At 41.3% G+C, this 19857-nt stretch overlaps 1 protein-coding gene across 1 annotated transcript; it reads right to left on the bottom strand.

Moving 5' to 3' along the window:
• Positions 1–201: 201 nt before the first annotated feature.
• cap2 (cyclase associated actin cytoskeleton regulatory protein 2) lies at positions 202–18181 on the bottom strand. The gene is made up of 13 exons (XM_079176094.1): positions 17971–18181; positions 14553–14680; positions 14343–14443; positions 12781–12858; positions 7504–7647; positions 6507–6592; positions 5797–5902; positions 2555–2744; positions 2219–2382; positions 1981–2104; positions 1815–1897; positions 1510–1650; positions 202–1368 (listed from the first exon to the last, which is right to left on the bottom strand). Exons 2-13 carry the CDS (start codon positions 14668–14670, stop codon positions 1285–1287), a joined length of 1419 nt encoding a protein of 472 aa, XP_079032220.1. The 5' UTR covers positions 14671–14680; positions 17971–18181; the 3' UTR covers positions 202–1284.
• Between the last annotated feature and the right edge of the window lie 1676 nt (positions 18182–19857).

Raw genomic sequence — 19857 nt, 5'->3', positions numbered from 1 at the left:
TATTGTAATTATTTCAGTGACTGTCTTACCTACCGTTCTTCATCTGTAAATCTTTTGTATTTTCCTGGATGTTGAAGTCTTTCTCTGTTTTCCATGTAAGAGTTTGCTAGTTTTTTTTTTTTGACACCATACATTATTTTGTTTGTCTTGCAAGGTGCAGCTCTCTTTTGCAAAAAAACTCTAACAAACAAGAACGGAGGGTTTTGATTTTATTTGAAAAATGATACACAATTACATCAATTTGCTTTAATGTTAATTAAAAGTTTTGAAAAGCATTAGTGGTGTATACTGTCTTATGTATCTTATGCTGGTGCCATGTGCTACATCTTAGAACAAAGTAATACTACAAAGGAGACTAGGAAGTGTGAAAGTTACTACTACCGTCAAAGGTGTACCAATGCAGTGCTCGTCACATGATTTCACAAGTATTCTCAGAAATAACCAAGTATTTAGTTCATTATTTCACGTTGAATTAATAACTTCTACAGAATCTGACATTGTAACATTCGTCTGACCTGATTGGTTTCACAATACAAACACTAGCAAGACTGACATCTGCCGTTAATGCAAAATACAGTGAGCAGTATTGCATAATCTTCATTTACTAAGTGCAACAGTAATAATACATTTTATTTGTATAGTGCTTTAAAAGGTGCTCAAAGACACTTTACATGATACTACATGACTAGTGACTACCATGCCCTCTACACATTTAAAGAGATATCTAAGATACACTTCATTAGATAGAAAATATACCAAGTAGTCCTACACGTAACTCCAAGTTATTTTTGTCTGCCTGGCCACTGAATGTCATATGTGCATGTTATGTAATCTTTAGCTTTTTCTGTCAAATGTTTTACTGCTGTGGTCTAAATGGTGCTTCTGCTCTCATACGGTGAATCTTCATTGAGTACAGTCATAACAATGTTGAAATATAATTGATTATATATCAATAGTTACATATTCTTACATAAATGCCTTTATTGGTATGGCACATACATCTAAGAAAAGGTAAATACATTAGCTTTCTTTAGGACTCAACACTTGAGATGTGCATTTATTCTGTGGGGATGTGTTTTTTAGAGAGGGACAATCAACCTACTCACTGGTTCTTCATAATCAACAGTTTCAAAGTGCTAGAGAGACATGAAGTCACAAATACAGGAACAACAGGTGGACCAAAAGTTAGTTTGTCGCGTTAATCCCTTTTATGTCTCGGACAGAGATTATTAAAAAAAAAAGAAAATCAATGAAAGCCCGGTGGTAATGAAGATGAAGCGTCAATCAGCCTGCGATTTCAGTCGGCTCTGTCACCAGCTTGGAGCCGTCCCAAACGGTCTTGAACTGCTCCGGTACTGGAAACTCCCTCTGTAGAATAACCAAGAAGGTAACTGTAAATGCAACTGTGGAACAAGAACTACACACATGGAAGACTCAGGAAAAACACTGGATTAACCCGTATTTAGAGAGATCCAACACTCTCCTTGCCCCTGATCTCAAGACACTTACATATTCCTCATCTCGTGGTACCAGGATGTTCATCGCAGAGCTCTTGGCACTGACGATGTCACAGTTGAGGGAGTCCTTGCTGAGGTACACCTGGCAGCCCTCCGTCGTGTTGATGGAAATGGTGGGAACTGTTCCCAACACCTATAGACAGACATCTTGCAATTACTGATGTGAAAAACAACTGATTCTAAGGCCCTATAGCCTAAAGTCCTCCAGATCTACTGTACTTTATATTCAACATAGATAACTGGCCCTAAATCTGAGAGTCTTTTGAAGCCATTGTATTCTGTAAATGTTTTTCTCACCTGTAACTGAATTCCCTTGGAGTTGATGATCTCCACAATCCCAACGACATTCTCAAAAACCAAACCCATCTTCTTGCAGTTGTCTGGAGAGAGTCAATACACATTAAGATAATCAGAAACTATGAATTTAATCAAAAGATGTTCAGTCGGTTTTCAGAGTGCTCACCTATGATGATGGAGTTAATTTTGCCCTTAATCTGCAGGGTGGAGTTGTTACAGCCGAAGACGTAGACCACTTGTTTGAGCTCCGTCTCCTCAATCATCAGGTCGTGTTTCTGCTCAAAGTTCTCCTGCAACCACAAGGGAACAGATTCAGTCAATGATACAGGATTAACCACCAGATGGAAATATAGTATCTTACTTTGGGAATAATCCCTCAAAGAGAAAGTAAACATTTCACATACCACCCTCCATTTCTTCCCCTCAAGCTCCAGCAGCGGGGGCTTTTTCTGGACTGCTGCCCTGGGAGAGTTCACAGTCCCTGGGGACTTTGTTTTGGTCGGTGTTGCTTGCGAACGCAGATTGGAGTTCTTGTGGGTCTTCTTGTCATCCGATATATGCTTCAGACCTACAGATGGAAAACATGAGGAGAAATTATGTATGCACATGCAGGGATGTAGTAGAAAACATTGAACAGTTTGTTGTTTAATTAAATGTCAGGGCATGATCTCTGTGTCATTAATGGTAGCTACGGTACGTCCTTTTGCACATGCATATTGTATAACCTTCATTCAACCCACCTTTAGTAATGTCCATGCCCTGGTTGAGCTGGGCAAAGAGTGCTGAGTGTTGGGCCACCGCACTGCCCGCCTGAGGCTGGGAGTCATCATCAGTGAAGACCGGCGGTGGGCCAGGGGGAGGAGGAGGAGGAGGAGGAGGAGGACAGGACGGAGCACTGGGGGGGTCAAAGAGAGGAGGAGCGATGGGGCCCTGGAGGGTGGAAAAAGGCAAATGTTAGACAGCACCATTGCCTTTTTGCTTTGTGAGCTTTAAATGCGAGAAAACACAGCAGTTTATTTTGGAGATAACAGCTGTAGTAACATATTTCTCCAGCAGAGGGAGTACTGCACAATAAATATCATCAAGCTTGTCTTTTTACCAGTAGACCATGGTGTGTATGTGCTTGTGCTCTGCAGACATGAAGATGAGAAAAAGTACTTTTATTTCCCTTGAAGCAGCTTTAAGGTTGTTACTGTCTCTGTCTGTCAGTACCCCATTTATATATTTTGTACCAGCTTGTTACAGCTCTTTATTGAAGCTATATGATGTTTTCACTGGGTTAAATATTCAAACCCATGACTATTCAGCAAATGGAAATATTCTAGACACCTAGTGCAATATTTTATAAACATTTCCCAAAAGAAATCTACCGGAAATGTTTGGTCTCTTTGGAGACTTTGGTATATCAGCTAGAATATAAAATAAAGTCCTGTAGCTTTCAAAAATGTCGCTGGCTGAGCAGTGTCAGTTTGTAATTAGACTAATCAGGACCTATAATGAGTGCTCTGGTCATCTTCAGTCCACCTCGATGTGTCTACAATGAAAAGCAGCTTTGGTTTAACTGATAAGCTGTGTACAGTGAAAGTGCACAGCCACCTATCGACTACTACAGTGAAGAGAAGCACACGCACACACACACACACATTCACACACACACAGTCTGAAGACCTCGCACAGCTGCCAGAGACCGACACATACACACACACACACACACACACCTATCACAGCAGTTCAACTGTCAATTTACGCGCTTCTGAGTACAGCTGAGACTACGTGCCCTTTGACACGAGGCACATGTGTCGTGAATATCATTGCTGAACAATGCTGAGCTGTTACACTAAACAGCTCAGCGCATACCACTGGATTAGAAGCAGCATGTGTGTGTTCATGCATGGCTGTAAAACCATCTGACTGCTTCTTTGTGTTCGTGGCTGCTTGTGTGTTTGTGTGTGTACGGGTGCACACAAACACGTTTGTCTGAGGCAGAGGAGAACTTTGCATTTCTTGTTTGAGGGCATTTCTGTCCTTTTTGTAGATTTTGAGGGGCGTTTGGTCACAATTAATCAATTAACAGAAAATGAATTGGCAACTATTTTGATATTCGATCCATCATTTAAGTCATTTTTCAAGCTAAAATGCCAAACATCCACTGGATACAGATTCTAAAATGTGAGAATTTTTGGCTTTTCTTTGGGTTATGTATATTTTGGGGTTTTGGACTGTTGGTTGTGCCAAAGCAGCAATTTGAAGACTTAACCTTGGGATTTGTAGTGAAGTCGTGATGGAAATGTTCACTGTTTTAAGGCATTCTATATTGAGAAAAAACTGTCAGATTAATAAGATAATAATAATTAAGATTTTGTGTTACTTTTCGGTCAAAAAACACCCACGTTTCCTCATCCAGAATGTACTTAACTGATCAGAGGCCACAAATTGCCGACAGGACTACAGATAAGACTAATATTATCAACTCAGTGGCACAACTTGTTAAAAAAAAACAAGGATAATCTTGATTTTTTTATGAAATTCTAAATTCCTTTTTGCTATAGGCCTGATCTGAAGCATAGGAACATATGTGATTGGCAGTGTGTGTGTGTGTGTGTGTAAAGCCACTTCCATACGCCAGCCTGTGCGTGTCAGAGTGTAAGCGTGTCACTAAACCCCTATCTGAGCAGCAGATGACGGCTGTGTTAAAGGGGGACCAGCCCTGCAGTTTAGGTTACGGCGCAGACTGTGTGTGTACACAGACTCTTTGTCGGGGTTCTTCTGTGAAGAAAACCTCCATTCAAGTAAACCCTGAGGACCACCTGTTGGTACCACACACTCCCGTCCTTGTACGTACACACACACACACCCGAGTCTCTCACACACACTTCAGCTCTGTCGTTTGACAGCAGGGACAACAGCTGACACACGAACAGTCTCTGCAAGCTCTCAAGTTTCTGCATGTAGAAAACACACATGCATGCACAGCTGTTGAGCACTCGCTTCACCTGAGGTTTTAACTTAATCGTTTGTTTGATGTTAAAGGAGCAGTTTAACATGTGTTAGATGAGACGATTGACACCACTCACCAGTCTGGTAAATATGAAGCTACAGCTTGCAGCCAGTTAGCCTAATGTAGCTTAGCATAAATAATTAAAACAGGGGGAAACAGTTAAAATACGCCTACCAGGGTTTCAGGATGTTGCTGTTCCAGGCCAAGAATTTATAGTCACTTATTGGGTCCAGGTTGAAAAATAATGAAGCCACCCTTTAAGTTTTTGTACAAATTAACTAAATGAGATGCACTGTTACTACATTTGGATGTAGCCATGCTAGCTGTTTCTAATCTTTATGCTAGGCTAAACTAAGCTAACTGTGTCCTGACTATAGCTTCATATTTACCGTACAGACACACAGACACAAGACAGGTATTAGTCTCCTGATCTAACTCTCGACTAGAGCAAAATCAAAATGAAATAAAATAAAAGTGAATAAGTGAATTTCCCCAAATGCTAAATTGTTCCTTTAAGAGGGAAATTGCACCACAGCTTTCCCTGACTGAATAAAGATGAGAAACACTTCCAGCTAAAAAGGAAAAAAAAGGTCAAGTGTGTGTGGAAGGATTTGGTTTTCAGGCCATAACAATCTCTGGGATCTAGTGAGCGTGAGTGCAGAGGAGTCCCAAAGCTGACATCCATAAACAGAAGTGGGAGTGTCAGAGGTTTTGGGAGCTCTATGGAGCCCCGCAGGGTGCAGCTACTGGAGAGAAGCTCATTCATTCATTCATGCTCTCTGCAGTGGTTTATGTAACCGGCTGCTCCATAACTAAAAATGGAAGTGTACGCAAATAGCAGGAGTTAATTTGAGCTCTGATATAAAAATATCAAGGCCTGCGAATGGAAACCAGATGAAATAATAAACAAGTTGCTACAGGAGTAATGCATTGTTTATAGGCAAGTGTATTGTTAGCTTTTAAAGGAGAAGTAGCTGTACTCACACTCTTGCTCCACACCAGTCCTGTAGTGTGGTGCTGTTTGATGAAGGACTGCATCTCGGTCCAGATTGAAAGGTAAGAACGCACCCAGTCTACATGACGCCTGTCGCTGGGAAGGTTGGTGAGAGACGTGATGGTCAGAGGAAAACAGAGAGGAAGACAGGGTAAGCAATAAGGTAGGAAGGAGCAAAGTGAGGAAGTGCAAAAGGAGGGGATGTGAGGATGGATTGAAGCAGAAGGTCATGAAAAATGTAGAGAAAGGAAATCATGTAAAATGAAGCATTTCACTGATGAACGTTCTTGAACGAAGTCGTCTATTAAAGTCATACAGATTTAATCCAATGTGTCTTTCTGGAATATTGCATATTGTGCTATTTGGTAAAATAATATCCCACAATGCAACAGATATGAAAGGTAACAAAAGAAACTCCTGAAGCCTAGTTCTTTTTGGAGTCAGTGTGATTGATGCTGCTTTTTTAATTAGCCTTGCTAATATTGAAATATTTTCAAAAGGATGCAAACTTAATGTTGATGGATTACACAAGTCTGCATGTTCACTTTCATACTGTGCAGAAACTATTGAAATCAATGGCTGCCTGGGATTGAAAAGAAGTTAGAGGAATCTGAATCTCTAGATCAAAATTGCAGTAAAGTAAAGTATTTATGCTCCGTAGTAAATGGGCTAAAACATCACTGTTATGGTTTTGACTTACGTTTCCTTGTAGTCCTTCAGCACTCTGTTGGTATAGAAGGTGGCAGCATCGTTCATCTCCTTCACATACGGACCCGGCTTCTGGCTCTGAGAGGCATGAAAGTTCATTAGAAGATACTTACCTCACTGTCATTGTGGCGGTGGCAGTGTGAGGTCAAAACTTTCTTATACAGACTTCTGAGAAAGTATCTGACTATCAGCAGCATTTGTCTTCATTTGAGAGCAAAAAGCAGAAGAGCTCATAGTGACAGTCACATCGTGATGTTTGATTATACCTGTGTGGAAAAGTGCCCTCCTGACAGCAACGAACGCTGACCAGAGCCTGCTCCAGAGGCTTGTTCTTAAATACTCAAGTGGAAAAGCTTTGATCTTAATCTAAATGATATTTATCCCTAAACTCAGAAAAATGTATTTTGTTATGACGAGAAACAGAGACTGATGAAACAGAGGAAGAAATACTGGATTTCAAACACGGAAGGCTGTGTTTATTTATACTAATCTGTCTAAATGCAACATTATTGTAGTTTTTATGTATTTAATATGACGGTGTAATTGCAATTAAAGGAGCCGTATTTAACATTCTGAACATGAATAGAGAAGCAAACAACTGTTCGCTATGTAAAGATTTAGTGGATTAATGTCTACCTGAGCAGAGAAGTCTCTCTCCCTGTGTTTGTGTTGTTATCCGAGCTTCTCCTCGCTTTAAAGATATAACCGGCCCGGCAGTGCATGTTTTTAGTGCATCATGTGCATCTGCACTTTTTCAAAGCATTTTCGAAGCAAAGGAATGATTTTGAAGATCTTTTGTTTCTGTACATTATTTTCACAGCAGGAAACTTGGATGTTTTTTCCTGATTAAGTTAAGAGTTTCCTTTGGTGAGTTTGTTTTATCCATTTATATACATGTGTTTATGTGCTTTTCATCTTCTTACATGTGTTTTCCTGTATATATCTGTGTGTTTGTGTGCTTAAGTGTGTGTCTTTGCACTCTTCCTTACCACAGCCACCCAGCCTAGAGCGGGGATGCTCTCACTGACCGCTGACAGGTGGTTGAAGAGGCTGCTGCCGCGGTTTCGTTCGCGGAAGCTCTGGATCTCATGGATGTGATCCGAAATTGACTTCAGCAGGTCGTGCAGCTCCGTCTGCAGAAGAAGAATAAGGGAGTTATTAGAATAGGTGAGCAGAAGGATGCAGGAGAAAATGTCAGTGTGAGAGGAGTATGCAAGATGAAAGAGCGAGGTAGAGCGGTAGGATATTGGGACTTCTAAACAACATATTAAATTTAAATCAAATTACAAAAAGCCCTGAGAGCTAGAAAACTGTCTTTAACAAAACATGACAGCCTCTTTCTTCCTCAACATATTTTAGATGCTTTAGTTTTGACAACCCCAATGTTGTTTCCCCAACCCTCCATACACAGCCTGGTCTCGTTGCCAGCCAGTAATTCCTAAACTAGGCTACAGGACAGTAAGTAATTTTATTAGCCAGAGCTTTTTTCCATTGGATCTTCCAGATCTCAGCAACAGTATAGCCCGTCTCCCAGCCCTCTGCTCCCCTCCCCATCGCTTCGTTCCTGAAACATTCCTCGGTTCATGGGGAGATCCCTCTGGCCTTGTAAGGCATACTGCTCCTCCAGTGTTTACAGTTTACCTATCACACATGCACCCGCGCACATAGATTCAGGAACACAATGTTTCATTTGGGGAATTACAGCTTTCTTGTTCTGATCTGCAGTGAACTGGCCGCTATGTGAACTATTTACTGTTAATGAGCTGTGACAAAAGTGTTTCTTTATTCAGATGAGAAGCTGCAGAACACTGCTCTGTTATTGAAGTAGCTGATTTATGACATGCATTAAGATAAGCCAGTGTATATGCTTTAATAACATCAGTTTGTATAGGCAACCTGATGTATGGTAAAGTATCTCTAGCTATAGTGTGTGGTTTATTCCACAGCCCGCAGTTCATTTGTGTGTGAAAGTGAGTGTATTTAAACATATCTGTTTTAATTCAGGTGTATTTTTTATATACTACAAGTAGCTGTAGGTGTGACGCTATGCTGTATATGAAAATACAGCTCCTATGCTTGCGTGCAAAGGAGCAATAAAAACAGAAGTAGATTGTTCTCCTTTTTTCCCAACAAATTCTTCCTCCAATGAGTTGCACATGATCTCCATAAGCTGAGGTCGACGCTCCTTTCTCTGCTCCTCCGGCTGCTTTTATTCTCACTAAATCCAGCTAATATCTGTGTGCGAGGAGCTTTAAAGCAGTATATCCTCCCTCTCCAAAGCAGCTACCATACTTGCGTACTGGGTTTACTGAGTAGGAATGGATGGTGAGGGTGATTTGAGGTGACATTATTCTGCAGATTATTCAATTTAAAACAATTGATTCAATGCTTTTGTCTATAAAATGTTCAAAAACCATGAAAAAAATGCCTATCGTGAGTTTCCAAGCTCTTTCAATTTCTGACCCATAACCTCGAAATATTCAGTTCACTATCATACACAACAAAAAAAGAGTTAAATCTGCACATTTGAGAAGCTGGAATCAGCACGTATGGCATTTTAGCTTTCAAAGAATGACTAAAACAACTAATTGTTAATAAAAACAGCTGCAGATTCAACTAACAGTAAATCAACTGATATTTTCAGCTCTACTATTTCGGTGGAAATTAATAAAGAGCAAGGACACATTCTCTGGCAACTGCTAGCGTCCATTATAGCTGTCTGTCCCTTTCTACGTCACACAACAACAACGTCCTCATGGCTCCCACTGAAAGTATGACTTGTGTCCTGTGAGTCAGTGGACTTCCCCTCACTCAATCAGGCTGTGCAGTGAGAAGAGACACACATTCATTAGCTGTATTCCCAAGTGGACTGTAACCTGAAAATGTTCTGGCAGATATACTGTACATGCTGGCATCAAGTGAACACAGGAATCAATTTTTCATGTATGTTTTCCCTTCAGCAATTTGCCAGTTCAGGACAAGCTGAAATCTAGCTATTGTGGGAACAAAACCTGCATCATTCCTAAGCACAGATAGATCTACATTGGTCTTACATAGACAAACACATATTACTTTACACTAAGATAAGCTAAGCTAATTGTGTGATGGCCAGTAGCCAACCTAGCTTAGCATAAATATTTGAAAGAATGGGAAACAGCTGGCCTGGCCACCAGCACCTCGAAAGCTCACGAACTAACATGTTGTATTTCACGTGTTTAGTCCATTCAAGTGTTTTGTTCTTGCTGGGAGCGGAATAGCTAACCTTTGGTAAGCGGTTAGCTTAGCACAAAGACAGGAGAACTTAATTCAATCAAAGGCTGAACTAAAGCAGCTTGTTTGAACTAGTTTACACAGTCAATAATCTCTGAACTGAGATTAACACAATGACTTGAATAAATGTTTCTAAATGCAAATGTAGGCCTCCATATGACTACGTGGATAAGAAGTCAACTGAGGCAGAGATACAGACAGAAAGGGAATGAGCCGAATAAAAGGTTTAAAAACGTCGGCTCACATTATTGGATGGGCAGTGTGTTACAAAAGCACAGCGTCCGAGCCTTGACTTCCTATACAAGCAGTGGATCAAAGGTGCAGGGTGGACGGCGACAATGGGAGAACGACTGTAACTGTGAAAGTCTACAGTGTGTCTGAACTGCCAGACACACAAAGCTAACAGGCCAACTTGAGGTCACATGAGAGAGAGGCTTACTTTCCTTCACTCTAACTTTCTCTTTCTCACACCCACACACACACACACACACACACACACACACACACACACACACACACACACACACACACACACACACACACACACACACATATACATACACACCCACAGCCACACACACAGGCTCAAATATAGAACATGCCCATAAAAAGTCAGGGAGCACAGCAGGGGCTGCACTACAGAGAAAGGCCAGAAGTTTGTTATCTGTGTATGTGTGTATGTGTGTGTGTGTGTGTGTGTGTGTGTGTGTGTGTGTGTGTGTGTGTGTGTGTGTGTGTGTGTGTGTGTCTAAAGAGGGAGGCCCCTGGTCACACACATTTTTTCCTCATATGCCTGATCTGCATTGCGGACTACAGATACAGATGAATGAGTGAGGTCGACAAATGTGTGTGTGTTTGTTTGTGAAGTTTTTTCAGGACAGGGGTTGTACTGATGGTAGTTGGCTTGTGTGTGTGTGTGTGTGTGTGTGTGTGTGTGTGTGTGTGCATTGAAGGGTTTATGGGTCATGTTGACTGTGAATAGAGAACTGAGCCTCAGCACCACTAGCCTCAGCTTGGCATTGAGCTTTCTCGTAGAGCATTTCTTTAATCATGCTTTTTAGAGAATCTTAGACATGACACTGGGTTTTTACATCCGCATTCTGAGCTTAACGGGTATCTTTGGCTGTACTGGTGAGTAAAATTTGTAAAGAGAGAACATTTTTTGTTGCTAGCATTAGTATTTAACTTCCCATGAGGCTTTCACAGTGCTACTGGGACCAGTGGCTAAAAAGTCAAACAAACTGGAACGCCTCACGTCAACTAATGTCTGTCTTCCAACCTAATTAACCCTAAATGTAAAGGATATAGTGATATTTTATAAATGCACATTATTTCTAACCCTCAAACGACCAACATATTCATAAAACCATCTTGAGTTGTCTGATTCTATGAACGCTCGCAAGTCGTAAACGAGGTGTTCTCCATCGCTACCTTCCATCCCACATGACATGAACACGGCATAAGATTGCTAAAAATGCTATCAAATTGATTCGCTCTTTTATCTTAAATTATGAGTTTTTCAGTTTGTATTGCTGATAAACCTAAATTTTGATAATTAAAATCATATGACATCTAAATATTTTGCTGTTAAACCAGTTCTTGGTGTTTTTTATGATTTCTTTTTACAGCTAAGACCTTTCAATGCATACACGTAGGCCTACTAATGAAATATTAAATGGCCGTCTTGCACGGTGTTCATTATTTTTTTCATTGTTGAGGTTGTACAGGACAAGGTATGTGGAAAGGACTTCAATGTTTTTTGGTTTTTAAGTCTCAAGTTAAGTTGAAGTAAGAGATGAAAGAAGCACTTTACGATAATGACATACTTGGAAAGAGGACAAGACTTCTGTTTCATCTCTTTTTCTGTGTCTTGTTTTGTTTTTATTTGGCCACCAGTGATGCAGAAGTTCCTCTCTCCTTCCCTTATATCTCTCTCCTCCCCTCTCTTGGGTCAGCCCCTCTCTCTGTAAAACACTCACTCCTTCCCCGTTTGCATGTCGGACAATCACTGAACGCTCTTTTCACAGCCTCTTGACCAATGACCTGACAGATAGGGAGTAATCACTTCCTGGTGGGCTCTACCAGCCCTGTAACACACACAACACACACACACACACACACACACACACACACACACACACACACACACACACACACAACACAAACAGAAGGCCAATGGGATGATATCATATCAGCTCTCTCTCTCTCACACACACACACACACACACACATTTCTCCCACCCCCCCTTTCTCTATACGTGATCATGTCGGGAATGTGTTGTATTGGCGTTTTCTTAGTCAAAGAGCAGCGTAATCCCTCTGTGAACAGCCCGGCTTGCTGGGGAACACACGAGGGGAGGACACAGACCGACACACCGCTCCGAGATACAGTTCATTTTCTATGTCAGATGTGAAACGTTTGATGCAGTTTGTTACTGAATCTTGTGAGCAGCAGCTGCTGCAGCTAACTGAGAGCTAGCAGCAGCTAATCATGATGATGGTACTGAGTCACATTTAAATGATTACTCATCATTTCCACCAGGTTCAGTTGGGTTCTAATAAAACTAATACTGTTAATGACATGAAGGTTGGCACACATGATTTCTGTTGCTAATAATAAACTACTAATTCACCTTTTTGCCATGCAGTAAAAGTGGTTTTGATTTAGTTTACAGTGGCAAAACCTTTGGTTTTACAGTAAAGCATATCTCAGGGATAAAGGGGAAAGTGTCAGAAATAACTGGCACATTGACATATAAGAGTAATGGTTTCAATAATTGTATTTATCATGAATTAGGTAATCAAGGGTCTAACATTCTCATATTAACCTGACACAATAAGTTAGAGTAGTTGAGTGCACATTGACATAACCTCTGTGGGATTGATGCTGGATGCCACAGGATCAATACAATTTCAATACAACACACTGGAATCACAGCTTCCGTTAATTCGCCAGTGACCACACACAGCTGTCACACCATTTCAGCATGTTGTACCTGTGCAGGTCTCTGGTGCGTGGCGGCGATCTTGAGAAAAGTTCTCTGATTCTGCAGGGCGTTGTTAACCATGTCCGCCTGTCGATCATAAAGAACCAAAGTAAGACAGGTTAGGATACGGTTCGGGTTAAAATACATGGAATGTAACAAGCAGCATGTGTATTCTAGAAAATGTTACAGTGCTATGAAAAAAAGGTTTGCAAGTCTTTCATTCTCTAATGTTTACATTTTTTTTCTCACGACTATTGAAATCTAGGCAGACAATCAATCTGTCTTAGGCATGAAAAGAAAATTGTATAACACACACACACACACACACACACACACACACACACAGAGTTTGGGTTTGTCCCAACCAGCTGTGTCCTGTGTGTGTTTGAGACCTCCAGTCGCGGGCCAAGGGAACCACCAGGGAGGCTTTGTCCATAAAAGGAGCTCTGCAAACTTCAAGAAACTACCTCTGGCTCTCGCTCACACACTCCCCCTCCTTCTCGTCCAGTTCAGTGATGTGACATTGAGATAGAGATCTTCTATCAAGTTACGGAGGAACAAATACAAGCATTCCTTTTTTTTTTACATGTAGCTGTGATTTCTCTCTTCCTGCCTTTACTCTTCTGTTCTGGATTTATTCAAAGGACATAACGCTGCTTCTATTGCCAACTGGGTTACAACACAACACACTCACAGTCCTAGTGGGAGTACAGGTCATTACCAAATAGGAAAAGGTGGTCCACTAGCGTTTTGATAAATTAAAGTATGGTCAAAGTTCAGTCATACTCCCATCCTTGGCTTTGTAGAAGACAGGAAACCTTGGATCACGGCCCTCCCATACACAAACATCACTATCCTGCAGCTTTCCAGTGCCACACATATGTAAACTGGATCTAAAGCAGGACAATGCATGTTTGTTCACACATTTAATAAAGGTTAGCACAGGCAGACTGCACTAGTTGCTCCACTGGTATCTGTGCTCCCTTTAGAGAGGATCTCAGCTCATTCCTGTGAGCAATCGACCTTTATATTGAAGTACAAAACACATGTACAGCAGATTTTCAAGTAATTTACACAGCAAAACATTTCAAACTGAGGGCACCATCTGGAGTTACATTTGGAGTGAAACAGATACTTCAGAAATGAATTAAGTTGGGGGACTTTTAGGGGATGGATCTGTGTCACTTTAAAAAATGATTAACAGTTGCTTTTGCCCACAGTAAACTGACAAACCTCTACTGATTGTTAGGATAGCAGCTGGTAACATCTGTCTCCCACAGCTGCTGCAGATCATGCATGAGTGTGTGCATGGGCAGGTGTCTTATTCATCACCGTCATCCAACATTTGTGTGGAACGGTGGGACTTTACACTCTGTATCAAGGGTGTATATTTAGTTTCAGAAGTGGGTATAAAATATTATATATATTGTATTTCTATCTTTACGACAAAGAGTGCTGTCCTTTTCTACATTTTGATTAACTCCTTTCTTCTCTCATCTGGATTTTGGCAGCTGGACAGTAAGACGACAGTGTTTAGAGAGACTTCAGTGACTGAATCAAGCACAACTTACATGTTTCTCCACCTCACTTCCGATAGCGCGGCTGTAGTTCAGGTACTCCGACAACGGACCTCTCAGTAGGTCGTCAAAGGCCTCCACACACTGAGACAAACCTGGAGAAACACAGAGAAACCACTGCTCTTAGTTGAGCTTTCCCTTCGGTTTACCCAGTGCTTGTTTAACGTGTTGCTAGTATTGAGTATTGCTGAAGCACAGACTTGCCTCCATCGATGCCATTGACACAGTTCCCATTGGCCATGCCGCTGGACGCCTGGATCATGACGGGCATCTTCTCCAGGCGAGTCACAGCTTGCTCCAGCCGCTCCATTAAACCTTCCATGGTGACAAACCTAGAAACAAAAGACTGGTTTCTTAAGCTGTGACCTTCCTAGTCTTAGGTATTTGTTTTGAGACACAGTACGTTGCTTCACTTTATTGATGGCAGAAGAAAAGTGTTTTCTTGAGAGATCAGCACTGGTTCCTGAGCAGAGGATCACTATTGAGGACCTAATCACTGCTCAACTTTCCCACGCTGAGGCTCCCTGTTTTGAAAAAGCTGGCCCATTGCAGAGAGAAACTAAACGTGGCCAATGCTGTTGGGTTTATATGAACACTGTCTCTGTTCGAGCTGTCTGGCGCTCTGCCACAGTCACAACCAATGAACACATGAACGTATCACACAATTGGATTAAGAAGGGACAGAGAATTGAGTGCAGTGGAATAAAGAAAGAAAAGTTGAAGAAAATACCTATCTTTAAGCAGAAACAATATGTTTTCTGTTTCGAATGAAAAAAATGTAATTAAATGAAGAATCTAATAATATATACAGACAATATATACAACCACAGACTTAAATTGCAAGTTATCTTAATTCAGTTCCAGTTTTTACTGTCGTGTTTGTCTCGGTTGACAGACAAAGACTTTCTGATAAAAAGTGGCACTATTATAAACTGAAAGAACGACATTTTGAAAAATATTAGAATGAATAAAACTGACTTCAATAAATGATGTGGGAATAAAGGAGGATGAAAATGGAAGAATTGGAATGGGTAATCTCTATTTCTTCATTTAGTATTGAATGCCATAAATGTCCCAGACATTCAACATGCATGATTATATGGACTGTGCCCAAACTCAGCTGATATGTGCAGACAGTATTGTCAAGCTTAACTCACTGTTATGAGAAGAGCAAACCTCCAGCTGTAATCGAAGGCCACTGAAACAAGGCACAGACCCCATCGTATCTCGTTCCTTCACACTGACCAGCCATATGCCTCACAATGAGGCAATGCAGGCGATTAGTCAACAGAGCGGAATTCAATCCTGCAACCCTATGCATGTTTACGCACACTACTGCTAGGTAACACGCACTTCCTAATCTGACACCTGCTACCTTCCTCTCAAACAAACAATCCAATGGTGTGAGTTGTAATCTGTTTTTGTCGCTTCACAAATGATCCATACAAACACCAGGAGGCTCTTTGCGTCACATTAATGTGGCAGCTATAGACTGCATAGTTTTCCCTGTCTGTAATCTTTGCAAATGATAGTCTGGTAATTATGTGCTATGAGCGTTAAACATCGTCCTGATGGGCGTCATCGAGTCATCTCTGTGGAGAAACCTCTCAGCCGTGCCAGATGACAGTCGCAGGACTCAGCTGCTATTTCTGCCCTCTGGGTCACAACAGTCTGAAACCTGGAGAGCTCAATGTAGGCGTATCACGTGCAACAAGTCAGATATGAAGCAACGTTTGCTCCAACACATTTGCTTGGATCGAGGGGGGTCAAGTTGACCTCTTGAGTTTGAGCAGGGATAAACATAGCTATAAAGTATTCACATTTTTGGAACTCTTTTTAGGCCATCTATACAAGTATTGGAGTTAGTCTTGTTGTTTAAACATGTGCAAAACAAAAAGAAAAATGTCATTTATGGTTAATTAATCGTCTTTAAAGGTGGATGTTTATTTTTCTCAAGCATGAAACAACGGACTGCTCCAACTGACTATTTGACCACTTACATCCTGGGGAGGTGCTGCAAGTTATCTGAACCAAAATGCATCTTCTTATCAACAAATTGTTAACATTTACATTTGCAGACTTGATTAATTGTCGTAAGAACCCTTTATTAACCAATCATGAACATATATACTATATCAGTAGTACACATGTACATCACTGTAAGTGATGTGTGTTAAGGGTGTGAAGTTACTCTTTAAAGATGGGGCTCTGAGAAATAGCGATGGGCAGATTTTATTTTGCAGCTTTAAATTCTATGCATTGAATAGATGACAAAGATTCAACTACTGTATTTGCTCAAGCCCAACACACTTCATTTAATCACTGTCTCGGTCAATAAGAATGTATTTTAAAACCATGGGACAGAAACAGACAGCGATTGCACTGATTGTATTGTCAAACAGCCAAACTCCTCATGCCAATACAAAGACATGGCCAGTGATGCTCTTTTAGCTTTCTTTATGCACTTAATACATTCAGCCATGGTATTCAAACCATTAATGGTACAAAGACTTCACAACGTCAGACAAACAACTAAATGTAGACACTATAGACATTAGTAAATTAACCCATTCCTCCCCTCTGTTGGTTCAGACAGGTGGGCAACAGTGTCTGCCACATACAGACCCCAACCAACAGCTGAGAAAGCACACTTGTTCCTGCAGTGGAAAGATATTACTGACTTCACGCTGAACCGCATGTGTCTCCCTGAACCCTCTGGCCTGGTATCTGATCTTTGGGGCTAAATTTGGGCCACAGCCTGCTGCTATGGGCCTACTGTAAGGAATACTAATGTAGGTCTCAAGGTCCTGTGCTGCACTGTACAAGCACACTTTAGTATATCCGGCAAATAATTGTTCTATGTATTGTGTTTATGCTACAGCTGTGTATATAGCCATTTAAACAGGACGCTCTTATACTATCAGTATGAGATGTTGGTGAAAGTCTTGGTACTAGGTCCTGGGTCCATTGAGTAGCGGTTTTGGACATTTCAATCATATCACATGGCCTTCATCTGCATTTTCACTTTATACATTTTTTTTTCCTGAGCACTTAAAAGTTCAGTTAAAAAGTCAAAGTTGAGTTTAACCAAAGTTTGAGTCAACCAAGGAGAAGATGTGATCAAAAGCTTCAAAATCTACTAAATGGACCTTTAGTTAAAATTGTTTTGTCAATTGTTTGAAACTCAAAACATCTACAGTCTATAGCATGTATGATCCATGACATTGATAGGCTATTTGAGACTCATATCGGCTGATTACAGGTGCTCATCACGCACGCACTCTCTCGGTCCAAAGATGACGCCTCATAATAAACCATGACATGGCACCCTGCTGGCACGCTGACAGGACTTTCACCGCCCCTCAAATCTGATGCTCCACGCCGCAACACGCACCGTTACTCCAGCAGACAAACGCGATAAAGGGAGACAACAATAGCACAAAATCAACACAGTGTGCTCTTATACTGCGTGCTAAATATAAGAGAGCATGGCGCAGGGAGCAAGTGAAGATGACTCTGGATATTTCTGCGACGTTGGAGACCCCATTATTCCCTCTGCTCCGCCACAATTAACACAACTTGACAGTCAGTTAGAAACTCGTGAGTAATATAATCAACTTACCTCCCTCCTCTGGTCCGCAAAATGTCTACAGATGTTTTAGTTGGTGACTGTCGGAGTCGTGGCCGTGGTCGTTCGGTCTCCTCCTGCCTCCTTGCCCCGCCACTCAGCTGCGCGCAGCACCGTGACTCTTCCGGGAAGTCCTAATTAAGCAACACGGTGAACCTGAGAGCCACGCCGCGAGCAGAGACCAGCGCCGTGACTCAGTGCCGCAGTATCTCTTCTGGGGCGGACGAGCTTTTACCTCGCACAGGCAACATGGCAGCCTCAGACAGCCCTGCTAAAAATAGACGAGTTGTTGACGCTGCAGCGAAGTCTGCACGGGTCCCTCCGGAGGGAACAGACCTGGACTTAACAGAGAAGTCCATCATCGTCTTCATCCAGTGAACTGGGCCAAGGCTTGACCCCCCAAACCTGGAAACCCCCTCCTAAACATTATAGCATTATCCTATCTGCTGATGTAGTTCAAAGTATCACATGCTGAGAGAGTTCAAACGTTAGGTCAACAGGTAGGATACACAATAATGCCTCCATGATAAACCAAGTTTTAATAGTTCTCCAGCTATCTAGTAGGCCCATTGCACTTTCATAAGCTTCTGCGATTTGAGATATATTTCTTAAAAAATGGTAAATATTTGGTGGAGCAGAGACCAAGATATTTCGACTTTTAAGTCCCAAATTCCCCAAAACACTGACGCTTATCCATAATGCAACATTATTGCGTCTTTTCTGATGCTGCATTGACGCAACGTCGTCAGAATTGGAAGAAAATCCCCTGTTATGCTTATTTAGGAGTGTTCGTTGAGCCTATTTGTTTAAGGTAGTTACAGCCACTGCTCATTTTGAAGTCACAGCAGATAATTATCCAAATTAGTTTTCTTTTAATGATTGTTTGAGTATTTTGTGTGCATGTTGTGCAGGAAACGAGAGAAGATGGTCACCGCCTTAGCCTCTTTGGCAACACGGCTACCCTTACTTAGCTGTTTTGTTATGTATTTTTAGTGCTTTATTAACAAGTAAAACTACAAAAAAGTAGTAGCTTTTTTTGAATTACCTTAGGGTTTTATTTATATTCCGACTACGGCTGCAGTCCAGCAGCCTTTAGCAAAATGGCAACTTTGCAGCCAGCGGTATCAGAGATAGGCTTCCACTGCTGCTAGAAATCCCCAATATCACAGACTCCCCACTCAACTGCACATAATTACAGTCTGAATAATACGATCTGAACATTGGAGCCCATACACCCCCAGTCTGTTACACAGGCTTCCAAGTAGCTTTAACACTGATGAAGACCTATAATTGGTCTGGAATGCTTTTAGCAGATTATTTACTATTCGTTAGCAAAGTTCCTGGTTACTTATAAACCCGTTGTGAATAATGTCTTATTAGAAAGTCGCCCTGACATTATAGGCTAACTGTTTTCAAAGAGTAGTACTCCCAATGACAGGGAAACTGATCTCGGGTACCCTAAAGTCTCATCAGGACTCTTTTACAGCTCTACATCATCAGTTTAATAAAATAACAGCTTCATTTTGTCATATAATGAGGTCCGATGCTATGATGACAGCTGATTTCACCCTAAAGGCCTTGCTGCGTCCATGCTGTGTCATGATCTACAGTTTCGTGTTTCACCAGGGGCCAAAATACTCCCTGGAGCCGAATAAAAGACTGCAAAGACAGGGCAGTGCACTCTTTATAACATGACTTATTGATTAGAGAGTGGATGAATCATTGATATACTGACTCCTGAGAGACTTCATTATGTGTCAGATGTATCAATGTAAGCAGTGGGTGTGACTGTAATGTGAGTGTTTCAAATAACGTCTTCCCAAGAAGATGGTTTCACAATGAGGAGCGGCGCAGCATCTGGTATGTGTGATGTGTTTGTTG

The sequence above is a fragment of the Pholis gunnellus genome (assembly GCF_910591455.1).
Source record: "Pholis gunnellus genome assembly, chromosome: 16".
Taxonomy (NCBI): domain Eukaryota; kingdom Metazoa; phylum Chordata; class Actinopteri; order Perciformes; family Pholidae; genus Pholis; species Pholis gunnellus.
The sequence above is the reverse complement of the archived record's forward strand: the minus strand, read 5'-3'. Positions and strand labels throughout refer to the sequence as shown.